The sequence below is a fragment of the Bathycoccus prasinos genome (genome assembly GCF_002220235.1).
Source record: "Bathycoccus prasinos genomic : Chromosome_14".
Classification (NCBI taxonomy): Eukaryota; Viridiplantae; Chlorophyta; class Mamiellophyceae; order Mamiellales; family Bathycoccaceae; genus Bathycoccus; species Bathycoccus prasinos.
The window spans coordinates 543,056-556,044 of record NC_023995.1 but is presented as its reverse complement, the minus strand read 5'-3'; the positions used below and the strand labels follow the sequence as shown (position 1 = coordinate 556,044).

General features: G+C 38.3%; 7 protein-coding genes across 7 annotated transcripts; 4 read left to right on the top strand and 3 right to left on the bottom strand.

The window, feature by feature from the left end:
• Positions 1–195: 195 nt before the first annotated feature.
• Positions 196–1,962, top strand: UhpC (UphC Sugar phosphate permease, putative regulatory protein; the record flags this gene model as incomplete). The annotated part of the gene is made up of 1 exon (XM_007509095.1): positions 196–1,962. The coding sequence occupies one exon, from the start codon at positions 196–198 to the stop codon at positions 1,960–1,962; it is 1,767 nt and encodes a 588-aa protein (XP_007509157.1).
• A 1,505-nt stretch (positions 1,963–3,467) lies between these two features.
• On the top strand, positions 3,468–5,504 carry Bathy14g03040 (gamma-tubulin; the record flags this gene model as incomplete). The annotated part of the gene is made up of 12 exons (XM_007509139.1): positions 3,468–3,608; positions 3,667–3,795; positions 3,844–3,993; positions 4,048–4,167; positions 4,213–4,285; positions 4,335–4,555; positions 4,624–4,703; positions 4,754–4,850; positions 4,905–4,958; positions 5,128–5,193; positions 5,246–5,322; positions 5,375–5,504. The coding sequence occupies 12 exons, from the start codon at positions 3,468–3,470 to the stop codon at positions 5,502–5,504; spliced, it is 1,338 nt and encodes a 445-aa protein (XP_007509201.1).
• A 132-nt stretch (positions 5,505–5,636) lies between these two features.
• Bathy14g03030 (predicted protein) lies at positions 5,637–6,666 on the bottom strand (the record flags this gene model as incomplete). The annotated part of the gene is made up of 2 exons (XM_007509123.1): positions 5,637–6,473; positions 6,517–6,666. The coding sequence occupies 2 exons, from the start codon at positions 6,664–6,666 to the stop codon at positions 5,637–5,639; spliced, it is 987 nt and encodes a 328-aa protein (XP_007509185.1).
• A 225-nt stretch (positions 6,667–6,891) lies between these two features.
• Positions 6,892–7,954, bottom strand: Bathy14g03020 (Fip1 motif containing protein; the record flags this gene model as incomplete). The annotated part of the gene is made up of 2 exons (XM_007509255.1): positions 6,892–7,725; positions 7,859–7,954. 2 exons carry the CDS (start codon positions 7,952–7,954, stop codon positions 6,892–6,894), a joined length of 930 nt encoding a protein of 309 aa, XP_007509317.1.
• A 778-nt stretch (positions 7,955–8,732) lies between these two features.
• Bathy14g03010 (predicted protein) lies at positions 8,733–9,248 on the top strand (the record flags this gene model as incomplete). The annotated part of the gene is made up of 1 exon (XM_007509183.1): positions 8,733–9,248. One exon carries the CDS (start codon positions 8,733–8,735, stop codon positions 9,246–9,248), a length of 516 nt encoding a protein of 171 aa, XP_007509245.1.
• A 153-nt stretch (positions 9,249–9,401) lies between these two features.
• Positions 9,402–11,186, bottom strand: BOP1 (Ribosome biogenesis protein BOP1; the record flags this gene model as incomplete). Its single annotated transcript, XM_007509256.1, has 1 exon — positions 9,402–11,186. One exon carries the CDS (start codon positions 11,184–11,186, stop codon positions 9,402–9,404), a length of 1,785 nt encoding a protein of 594 aa, XP_007509318.1.
• A 692-nt stretch (positions 11,187–11,878) lies between these two features.
• Positions 11,879–12,934, top strand: Bathy14g02990 (predicted protein; the record flags this gene model as incomplete). The annotated part of the gene is made up of 1 exon (XM_007509105.1): positions 11,879–12,934. One exon carries the CDS (start codon positions 11,879–11,881, stop codon positions 12,932–12,934), a length of 1,056 nt encoding a protein of 351 aa, XP_007509167.1.
• Positions 12,935–12,989: the final 55 nt, after the last annotated feature.

Here is a 12,989-nt window from a genome sequence, read left to right as displayed (position 1 = left end):
TGAGGTATGATTTCGAACTTTCAATGCTTTTTCTCACGTGCAGCGCGCGGAACACACTTCCCCGAATCCTACTTATCTACTTGCGTCAACAGAGGAAAAGCGAGGGAAATTTTGACTTTTCAAAGAAGCCGAGGAAGAAAAAATCAGGATTAATTTTTAATTTTAGCTTTGATTTCTTTCCCAACCCAGGTGAAAATGGTGTCGTGCTTGTTCTCTACACTGCTGGGTAACACTTTAAAAAAAAAGACCCTAAATGCTAATGCGTTGAGGGTAAAGGGAGGAGGGAGGGCATCCCGCATGAAACAAATTACACCATTTCGCACAAAAAACGGTCATTCGAGTGTAGGCAAAAGCCGATTTTCAGCGATCATGAGTAAGAATTGTCACTACGCTTGTAGTACTGAATCGTACTTTGGAAAAACAACTAGCTCCCGCTATCATAAACGTAAACGTGTTACAGCTCTTTGTCGATGTGAGCGTAGCTCTCCAAGTCTGATCACTCAAAATTTCAACAAAGTGTATAAGAAGTTACTCACACGAGAGATAGATTACACTTGTGTGAAAACAATGAACGAGCGACAAAATATCTGCAGTGCGACTTGTTATGGCAAAGGTCATGTGTTCGTCACTGCAGCTGATGATGAAAGTTCACTCGAACTAAAGGAATATAGTCCGCAGTTCTTACGTGTGAGAATGGGTGTCTTCCTGAGCATACTTATTGGCTACTCTTGTTACTATTTAACAAGGAATAGCCTTACATTTACTGCTCCGGCAATGGTTGCTACGGCAAGCCTCGGATTGGATATCACTTCAATTGGAGTGATTACCTCCATTTTTCCCCTCTGTTACGGATGTAGTAAATTTATTAGTGGGGTAGTTGGGGACGCTTTATCCCCGAGCATTATGCTTGGCGGTGGTTTAGTTGCCACAGGTTTTGTGAACATTATGTTTGGTGCTAGTTCAATATTGCCCGTGTTTTGTGTGCTATGGGCTATGAATGGTATTTTGCAAGGTTTTGGTGCACCAAGCTGTGCAAAAATCCTCACCTCCTGGTTTGCCTCCAAGGAAAGAGGAACTTATTGGGGTATGTGGAATATTGCCCATAATTTGGGAGGCTTTACTGCACCTATCTTGGCTGGGACCGCTGCTCGTACATATGGGTGGAGCTGGGGGCTCTGGGCACCCGGTTTTGTTGCAGTATTTGTTGGTGCTGTGATTATTCTCACTCTTAAAGACTCTCCAGAAGCCAAAGGCTTTGAGCCTGTTGAAAATATAAGAAACGACGAGGAGGAAAAAAATCAACAAGTGGAACAAAAAATTAATTTATGGGAGAATTTACTTCACAATGTCCTTTCAAATCCTTTTATATGGGGACTTGCGTTCACATATTTTTGTGTTTATATTGTTAGACAAGGAATTACATCTTGGTCAGTTTTTTATTTAATAAAAGAGAAGGGTGTTATAGATGCTGGTGCAGCAGCAGTACGTGTATCTGGGCTTGAGCTCGGTGGCCTTGTTGGAAGTCTATTGGCGGGTAGAATAAGTGATTGGTATATAGCGAGTTCGAATGGTGGAGCTGTCGGCAAGCGTATCCAAATTGTGATCGGATACCTTGTCGGAGTGGCTTTCATGCTATTATCATTCAGGGCCATCCCTGCAGGTATGCCGTTTTTGCAAGCACTGATCGTATTTATGATTGGCTTTTTCCTGTATGGTCCTCAAATGCTCATTGGCTTATGTGGAGCTGAAATCGTCGGGCGACGTTCGGTAGGTGCTAGTGAGGGCTTTCTAGGATGGATAGCTTATCTAGGTGCTGCAAATGCTGGTGTGCCTCTTTCGCTTCTTGTGCAACAATATGGGTGGGATGCCTTTTTCCTTTCCCTAATTTGTGCGTGTGGAATTGGGATATTATTGCTAGCACCACTCACAGGAGCAAAAAGTTATCTACAGCGTCAGAACTAAGTTGAAAAATGCGTGAATAAATGCATGAATATTCCAAAATGTCTATTGGTGAGCTCCAAGCGACGCTTAGGATTCAATATTGACTTTTTTTAGAGCTACTTTACATGACTAAAAAAGTCTCCTTTTTTCTTTATTTTTCATTTATCTACTATCTCAAAAGAAATATATTGAGGTGAGTAATCATATGTATTATGATCGATAATATTCGTATCACTCAGCTCTAAACTAAAGAAATCCATCGTATCAATATCCTACAGTAAATAATCAGTTTCCTTTTCCTATTCATTTTAATGAAAGTAACCACATTTACCTGAAAGAGTGGTCCCGCATGCCAAGTCCCCATATTAAGCTTTACAATAGTTCCCCCTTGAGTTAGAAATAAGAAATTAAAAGGAATTGTCATTAATTGTAATACCAGTAACTTTGAAAGCCACAAGATCATTCAGTGATGGAGGATTATCTATGCGAAAGTTAGCTTTAGCAACGACTATGTACCTGCAATAATCAGATATTTAGTAATAGTTTCTCTTGTTCCTTTCTTTTGATTTTTACCACGGAGAATTTTGAACCGATGCTAAGCACTGCGTGACTTGCTCGTGATACGTAATTTTATGGAAGTTTAGCGTTCTTTCTTCTTTTCTGAATATATAATATCTCGGAGTCCCACGATTTATCTCCAGTTGAAGTTCCTGTACAAAATCGTGCCTGCGTGAGTTAAGGAACTTTAAAAAAGAGGCTGCGTACGTCTGTTGAGAAACCTTTTCCATCGTATTGCCACGATACAACCTTCAAATATCATGTGAAAAGGAAGAGAAGTAAAAAATGTATATCGGTATACCTGTCCGAACTGCTCAAAGTTATCAGAATTGATTTCGACCGCAAGTATTTCTTTTATCAGAGTAACTCGCCTTTCTGACTCATTATTGCAACAGCTTCTTCTGGACCAGAAATGTCTATGTCTTCGTGGTGAGTCTCGGCAACCACCGGTAGCGCCAATAGTATTCACTCGTGGCGAGCAGCGATACATTCAATCAAACGAAATGTAAAACTTTTACTCCTTATTCAGTGTTAACGTTTTTCGAGATACTATGATATCAAACAAAGATGCGAGAAACTTTCTTATAAATTATTCCATAAATTCAATATTCCAACTTGAGATCTTGAGTTCCAAACATCTATAATTCTTTATATCCCTCTGACTTTCCCTTAATGAATCCGTTCAATCTGGCATTTTATTTTCAGACATAAAACAAAGTTTTTTCTTGTTCAGACATAAAACAAAGTTTTTTCTTGTTTTTAGAATTTTTATATGGTTCTCTTTTTAATTTTTTGTCAATATCATATGGGGGTGTAGAACTCCAAGTGGCATACCTACGAACATGTTTAGCGTATATAGTACTACACTGGTTGAGGGAGTAGAGGTTTCAATCGAAAGACGGGAAATTTTTTCAAAAAAGAGGAAGTGTCGAACTTAACTCAGCGCAAACGTACACAAAGTTTATACAATGCCAAGGTTTAACACCTATCTTATTTTCTTTAAATTCCGTCTTATCACGTTTCACTCTAAAATTCATTGTTTTAGAGAGATAATTACTTTACAGGTTGGACAGTGTGGAAATCAGATCGGCACCGAATTTTGGAGCAAGGTAGACCGTTTTAATCTTCTTTTTCTTAAATTATTAAACTGAAGAATCGCGTATAAAGTTGTGCTCTGAGCATGGAATCAGCAAATCGGGCTCCTTCAATGAAGTCGCTGAATCTTCTCCGGGGATAGATAGGAAAGATGTATTTTTCTATCAGGCTGATGACAACCACTACATTCCGCGTGCTCTGGTTAGTTTTTTCCTCTAGGAAAGTTTCTTACTTTAAAATATTTTTCAGTTACTAGATCTTGAACCACGTGTGATAAATGGGATAAAGAATTCGGATCATAAGAGGCTTTTTAATAATGAAAATATGTACGTGTCGCAGCAAGGTGGAGGAGCAGGTAATAATTGGGCAAGCGGATATTCACAGGGAGCAAGTGTAGAGGTATATTTCCTTTTTGTAACTTTCTGAAACTCACGTACTTTCGTTATTCCTCAGAATGAGATTATGGATATGATAGATAGAGAAGCAGATGGTAGCGACAGCCTGGAAGGATTCGTGATGTGCCACTCAATAGCTGGCGGTACAGGTTCAGGGCTGGGTTCTTATATCCTTGAGGTTCATAGAAGATAGTTCTTTTGTTCAAATTGAACATTTTTTTAGGCCCTCGGTGATCGATATGGCAAAAAACTGGTTCAAACATACAGTATTTTCCCCAATCAGAATGAAATTAGCGGTAATATTACTCTTATCAATATAGACTCTCCGTGTTGAATGCTTTGTAGATGTAGTTGTGCAACCCTACAATTCTCTTTTAACTTTGAAAAGATTGATTTTGAACAGTGACAGCGTGGTTGTTCTCGATAATACTGCATTAAATCGAATTGCGGAGGAAAAAATGAAAATTGATAATCCTACATTTTCGCACACGAACTCCCTGGTCTCTTCTGTAATGGCGGCGAGCACGACTACGCTGAGATATCCTGGATACATGAATAATGACCTGGTCAGTTTAGTTGCGGAAAGTTTTTTTAATATTGCTTCCATGAAAGATTTTTATTTTTAAAACCTTAGTCACTGGTACCTACACCACGATGTCATTTTTTGATGACAGGGTACACTCCGCTGAGCTCGTATGCACACGGGTTGAACGCGTGAGAACAACTTTGTCTACGATTAACATCATTTCTTAGAGCATTTATAGGACACGCAAGACCACGGTGCTAGATGTCATGAGACGATTATTGCAGGCAAAAAATATTATGGTATCATCAAATATCAGAGAACAAGAATTTGAAGAGGTTTCCTCTATATATTTTTCATGACTGTCATACAACTAAACTTTCTGAATACAGAGTAAATATATATCAATCTTAAACGTGATTCAGGGAAATGTAGATGCATTTCAGGTAATGCTTGAAAACTATTTATGAAGAATTTAGTTTAATATTTCTGTCGTGGGAGTATACAAATCATTTTCGCTTTGCGACCAAATTTTTTTTGCTTATTTTAGTTTGATTAATTCAGAAGAGTTTTTGGGAAAGACCTTGCTTATATTTCTTATTTTAGGTTCATAAGAGTCTACAAAGAATTCGGGAGAAGAGACTGATAAATTTTATTGATTGGGGTCCAGCAAATATCCAGGTTTATTGTATTTTTACATATTTGCGCACGATGAACAACATTCTTCTGCTAGGTTGTCGTGTCCAGAAAGTCACCGTACGTCCAAACATCACATCGTGTGAGTGGAATGATGCTGGCAAATAACACATGGTAGAATTTTTGTGTTCTTTTACAACTTTTACAATGAAATATTTTGCTCTAGTATTCGTCACCTATTTAAAAGCTGCCTAAGTCACTACGACAAGCTTATGCGTAGAAAAGCGTTCCTTGATCAATATGAGAAATATGATATGTTTCGAGTATGCTTTATCATTTTTCCCTACATCATATAATCAAGTGCACAGGAAAATTTTACTGAGTTTGATGACTCAAAGGAGGTATTAGAGAGCCTCATAAATGAGTATGAAAAATGCCAAGAGAAGCAAAGTTAAGAGTCACCTAAGTGCCCACAGTATTTTACTCCATCAAATTCGATCACGAAGCTTTGAATTTTTATTAGTAATATCTGGATGTAACTCCGCTGTATCAAAATAGTACAAACGTAATGATATCGAGGAAGTGAGAATACCAAGTAATAGCTGTAAATTTGGAGATATGTCGAATAAGATTATACTAAACAACATAGTAACGAGCATCGCCATTGAGGTACTGTATACTTTAACAATTGTATCGGCATATTTCATAATCCAGCTCACTAGAAGTCCAGTGAATGCAAGATTAAAAACTACAAACCAAGTTATGATGTTATATCCACGAGTCACAACTCTCGGCCATAAAGATATTCCATTCGAATATCCAACATTAACATCATCAAAAAATAATCTTAAACCATTGAAAATCACACCAAAACCATAGAGTTGAATATTCTGCCAATACAAATTATCATTATTCATTTTCATGAGCTTCTCAGTGTAGACACCTGCTAAAGCACTGAGACATGCAGAAATAATCCCAAGAACATAACCCATCAATGGCGCCGCTAAAGTAGTGCCTTTATCACAACTGATTTGGCTTATTGTAGCGCCTATCATCAGCAGAGCTAATGCTATCCACTGTAGTCTATTGAGGTGACGCTTTAGTATAATTCGAAAAAGTAGACCAGTAGTAACTATTTTCAAATTTCCTAGGATTTGGTAAGTAGAAGGATCTACATATTGAAGGGTCAAAAACTGGACATTGTTATGAATCAAGTAAATGATGCTCGGTATAGGATATAAAAGAGCACTCTTCCAATCGCGCGTTATGTGCGTGCCTTTCGGATCTATCAAAAACTGACGGTGTAGTAGTAAACTTGAAACAACCTAGGAAAAGAATAAAAAAACTTCTCAAGAAAAGAAAACCAACCAGTTTCAATACTTCAGCTAAAAATGGTACAGTGGCGAAATTGTATCTGTATTCTCCATTTGACTTAGATGCAGTAGTCAAGAGGCCTTGTGAACTCGTCGCCAATGTTAATGTAGCCGCCATCATTAACTTGTAATATCCAGCAGTCATTTTTTTGTCCGTGCGAAGTTTTTTAATCAAAAACTCAATTTTTATATTTATTTGTCTTTATGCAATTATGCTTTTATACCGGGTACCTGGTACAACTCGTACTGAAAGTACGGTATATAAGTGTTGCTTTACTTCTGCCGACATAAAAAAGCTAACCGAATGTGAAACGGCTTTCATTATGTTGGATGTTGTATCTTTTTAAAAATGCTCGATTCGTATTTAGGGTTACATACTTTGACTAGTCAATATGTTTTTTAAAACTTTTATTTTTTGTCTCAACTCGCGGTGCATCTTTTGAGAAGCTGCTTCTAAAAATATTGCATCTTTGGTATACTGTTCTTGCAGCCTCCTCGCTTCATCTTGGATTTGAGGTAAATTAATCGTATCACTAGTTATATATTCAGAATAATTTGTCGAAAATATTCCATTGTATTTCCCATAATGCTCTGACTCAGGCATATGGTTCAGAACTGCTAATTCCTCGCTGTTTTGAATACCTGGGACTGAATTGATTTGAGATAGTTCATTGTCAGGAAAGGCTCTTTGAGCTATTTTCGAGTTTTCTTGATCAGTTATGCTAGAGTTTGTCAGTGCTTGACGGACTTCGTCGGGCAACTCAGAATCAAAATTCACTCCTGAGACTATTTCAATTTGGTTTTTTAGATGAGCATCAATCCGTGCTCTCCTGATCTCAGTGGTATATTCCCGCCAGTTTCTCTCGTTAAAACCATAGTTAAAGTATGCATCTTGTTCTACTCCGCGAACTCTCCATGGCAGCATGTCTACATTATTTAGATCTAGGTCAAAGATACCCCCGTGTCCTAAATGTAAGAACTCTTTGTACTCTTCTGGCGGAATAAATCGTGATCCCCCAGACCCACCAGGTAGAATGCGCTGACCTCTTGAGTTGAAGCGAGCAAGTGGTGGTTGCCCATTGAACGTGTTCCATCTTCCATCTGGCAGCTGAGCAGGTGGAATACTATCTTGAACCTTGGGTTTTCCTGGAGGTGCCTTTGGTAATGGAATAAGCCCTGAGCCTTTCGACCCTACTATATTATCCTTTATTATTTTTTATTAGTTCTTTCTTACTTCAAGGTTTAAAAAATCGTACCTTCTCACTTTTGGTGGAAATATTACCATACAACTATAGGGATTGTTCGCAGACGATCGAAAAATAACGTAATTGCCTCACCTCACTGTATATTTTGTTCTCCGACTCGCTTTCACGAGAAACTTGTCCCGAAGGAGCGTCACTTTCACCAAATAAAAAAGTTGTAGGATCGGTCATGAATATCTTTCTAAACTCAAAACTCTATAATATGGAATCATGATAAATTGACTGGCACGGTGAAGGAGGAAGGACACATTATCTGTGTTTTACATACTCACCTTTAAAATGTGTGAAAGGTGTACCTATTCACTTGGTTATTAGAACTTATAAAATTCATAAAAAACGGATGTGCCAAGATTTATCGCGGTACTGAAGCCGTGTATACGAATGAAGGACTTAATAAGGCTCTCTTGAACACCTATAGTGTGGTTAGAATATGAGAACCACGCAAAGCCGGTTCTGAAGAGTATTATAGCAGTATTTTTGTGCTATATTTCCTTGTTGGAATGAGTTATTTAGAACACGCAGTTGACTAGAAGTTTACCGTGTTGGTGTGCAATCGTAAAAAATGATGTGAAAAGTAAACAATTTTTTTTTACTTTTCAAATGCCCGTAGAAAATTCTGTCTTTGTAACGAAACAATTTATACGCACTTCACTAACTAATAAAAATTATTCAGAACTTCAATCACAAGAGTACTATGTATCAAACGATCCACATTCATGTTAGTTCCCGCTTTGCGCCACACAATAGCTGGAAAAGTTGCCTCAAGCAGCAGAAAACACCTCCCAAGCGTCTCCACTTTCAGGTTCTTTCGTCACCTATGAGTTGTTGAGTTTCATATGTGATATTTTTGTCAGGTATTCGCAAAAGGAAAGCAACAAAATCGAAGAGGTTCGAACCCAAAGCAAGGAGGTTCTGTGTAAGAATAATTTTGACTTAAACTTTCGAAAGAATGACTTTATGCAAATGCAGAGAACAATTCTTACCGCCGATTGATCCAGATAATGAACAATTTGTAATTTATGTCCGGTCAAAAAAAGGGTTGAAAACGTGGTTTCCTCTCAACGTAGTCACGGGAGGTTCAACTGCTAATACCTTAGTGAAAGGTTTAGACAGTAATTTATCGAAAGATGTGTGTCTTTCTCTTTTCTATTATCATTTTTCTCATTACTTCTTGCAGATGGCTCTGAAATCACTGACAAACAATATTGGCCAAGCTTTGTACAAAGAGCAGGTTCAGCTGGAAGAAATGGTCAGAAAAATGCCTATGTTGAAGAGTGCGAGAGAACTTGAGTATGGATTCAGTGTCTTGGACAAAAAGAATCCCAACTCTATGTTTAAACCTTCAGAAAAGGACGTTTATGTTATTCCACCGGAGGAAGAGACGCGGATGCCAGCCCAGGAAGCAGCAGAGGGTCTTAAAAAATTCGGAGACAACTTCAAAAAATTAATTGATGGGGGTAACTGAAACTTGAAATCAAAGCTTCGCTAGAGTTCTTCCTTTTTCATTAAGTGTGCGCATTGTTTGTGGCGAATAAAAAATACTCAATCATATCCAGCACTTTTGTTTTCTTGTTCTGTTTTGTTTCGTTAATAACAGCACCAGTAACTATATTTTTCTTTAGTATTCAGTGAAAAGAAATACTTCGTCATCAAAAGTACCTCCTACACTAAACAACCACGGTTGCGCAGGATGCAGTACACAATTGCGACATGCGGAGAATACTTTTGTGCGACTATCTTTGATTGTTTTCAGCGGTTTTATTGCCACCCTTGACAAAAAATCTGCTACAAAAAAACTAAAAATCTGAACTGAAGAGTCATTCAATTCAATAGAGAAAAATGGTTGAGTCTTATGAAACTCTACTGATATCACACCATAGTTGAAAGATAGTGTACGTTCTGCATTACTCGACTGCTCAATATTGTACCAATATAATTTACCGTTAGCACAACCTACCAAAATGTAGTCACCTTGTGGATGCACATCCAAAGTGTTTACACGAGTTGACTCAAATACAAATTTACGTAAAATTTGCTGACTTTTGAGATCATATACTACAATGAACTTCACAGAAGCGACCAAAAGGCATGGTTTGCAAGGGTGGAAAATGATTCTCGAGATACTATTGTTCCCTTCTATGGATAATTTTTGTGATGTTCTTTTTGAAATCTGGTGGACACATATCTCATTTATATTTGATCCATATACGCAAAGGAAATCACCCTTATGGTGCCAAGATGCATTAGTTAGATAATACGGATTTGTAACATTGTATACTCCTTTATTTAAGTCGAACCAGCCACAAGGAACTTTACTCGGGAGCTCAATAGAAGAACTTGCCGTCATTCTTTCGGTATTAATTTCTATTGGACCGTCATTGAATCGAGATTTCAAAGCATCCATCAAGTCTACAAAATACACAGTATCAAATACGTGGAAAGAAATCAAGGATTTATCTCTCTGGGGGCACCATGTCACACTAGACACTGGTGCCACTGTTTTGATCATATGAAGGCATCTCCCCGTAGATAAGCTCCAGATTCGTACTGTGCTATCAAACGCAGAGGATGCTAATAAATTTCCAGACGGATGTACACTCATTGATGTTATTGCCTTTTCATGTCCAGCAAACTTCATCATAAGCTTTGAAGGGAAGAGAGGCTTCACATCGTGTGTCTGAAAGTCTTGTAGTAAGTCAGATACATTCATATCCATTTTTGACCTTTTAGCCCTAGGGCACATATAAAGATCCAGGCATCTACCAAACTGCTCGTTGAGGAAGTGTTTGAACACGGGTACACAGCGCAGTGTACCTAAATTAGATATATCACCTGTATTGCCAAGGTATTCAAGAGGTGCATTGTATGAATCTTCATGACCCCCAAGTTTGACACGGGGAGCTCTAAGTGCTCCTCTTTCTGAATGTACTGAATGTTCAATGCCATTCCAAAGTAATCCTAGCTTAGGAGCTATCTGGTGCAGCCTTGATAACTCAGGTTTTCTTTTACGAATAGATCTCAAAATATTAATGACACGTTTGGATTCCCATTTTGAAGCTAGAAAGCGGCGTTTAGGCTCGTTAGCCCGACCAATTTCGACTTTAGATGTATGTATTTGCGTATTTACATCGATATCATTCATAAACACACCCGTGCATAAATTACGAATAAACTTTACTTCATTTGCCGATAGATATATGCCAGAACCGAGCTTTTTGTCTACGAGCTGTCTCCAACTATCACTCCTGTCTATTTTATGTAAAAGCTCGTCGAGAGAGTCCACCCTTTTCTGTTTTTCCAGTTTTAATCCGAGTAACGAATAACCGACGTGACTCTCATCGCGATACCATTCATCTGGAACGTCTCCGGTGGTATTAGAGTTCGATATTGAGTCGAAGTTCATTAAAACACCGGTTTATAACTTGGAAGAGTCCAACCGTTCCTTTGTATTGCATATACCTATACGTTCGTTGTGCAACCTGTTACTTATAAAAGTATTACTCTTACTGAGTTCCTTTCTTGAAAGGACAACTTTTTCACAGTGTGGAAGACTCAATCTTCCTTTTCACCTCCTGATGCCTCTACTCGTATGAATACTTGAATAGCTTTATTCGTAAACTACCGCGGAACCAGGGAACCTCCAATATCACTTATGACATCATACGAGCTTATTTGTTTTTTATTTAATTTGTTTTTAGTTGTCACTCCGTTGTTTTGTTTTTTTTTGGATCACTTGTACGAGTGCCTTATAAGTACCTATGGGTACGTATGCCATATGATCCATAATATTGATCACTGCGGACCTTATCAGAGGAAGACCGGTTAGACCAAAAGGTGTGTGAAGGTCGAAAAAATGTGGAAAAGGCAAACTAATGAACCTATCATATGGACCATACTTTAAACGCTGATACTTTACACGGGTTTTTTTGTACACGGTGTACAGCAGCAGCATACTGAAATATATAGATCGATCTCTCGATAAATACGCATCGCAAGTTCTTAAATAGAGCTGTAGCTGTTGCTAGGATTCCGGGAAATCTTCTGTTGCTCGTTCTTCTGAAACTGAGCAAGATTGCACCTCAAGTTCAAATCCACATGCAAGCTTCTACGCAAAGCATACTTGAGCCAAGAAGTTCAACGTGGCACCTCAAAAATATACAAAAAAAGAACGTATTACTCGTCCTAAGAACAAGAAGTACGAGCCATAACCGAGGAAACTATATTTGCCGTGCGCAACAAGAAGATTGTGACCTTTTAACTTCAGTTTCCAGCGCTATTAGAGAGCGTTACGGCTCAGTCGAGACCAAGAGAGTAATCGAAAGCTTGAATTTTCTAGCCGCAGATGAAGAATATTATAGAGATCATGCTAACTTTGGCATACAAAGAGCATCCTCCTATATATCCGGTCTCGAAGCACGCCCTTTCCATGATACCGATAGCCCTGATTTTCTTTGGATGAAAAAACTTGAGAAAGATTACGAAGTCATACTGGGAGAGTTACAAGGAGCTGTGACTAATACTGACATAGAAAAACAAGGCAATTACATCTGGGCACCAGCAGCTAGAGAAGAGGCGATTGCATACGGACCAGACTGGCGTACGCTCGTGTTACAGGACCGCTGTGTATGGGATGTCACAAACTCGTCATTATTTCCGAGGACAACGGAACTAGTAAAAAGATTCAAAGTTCCATCAGTTGAAGTATTTTTTGCACGTCAGTCACCGCAGACTGGCATTGAACCTCACTCAGACAATACTAACTTTATATTGACGTCTCATTTGGGACTAGATGTACCAGAAGGAGAATGCTGGATGCGTGTTGGGAATGAGCAACATTTTTGGAAAAATGGTTCTGGAGTTATTGCAGACACAAGTTTCATCCACAGTACCAAAAATTTATCAGAGAAAACGGATCGTTATGTACTCATCATTCGATTCTGGCATCCAGGATTATCAAAGACAGAACGTAATGCTCTAACTTTTTTATTTGATGCGATTGAAGATCCTACTAAAGAAGGTATTATCAATGCCAATAGACTTGCAGATGAGCGTGAAAATCAACCTAAACTTAAAGCAACAAGTTCAACGAGTCAAACGAAGAAAAAAAAAAAAAAAAAAGGTCTTGGAATGTTGAATAAAGGAATGAGCTAGAATGCCTTCTATGTATAGGTTCCTCTGTAACTAACATCTGTAATAAATTTATTAC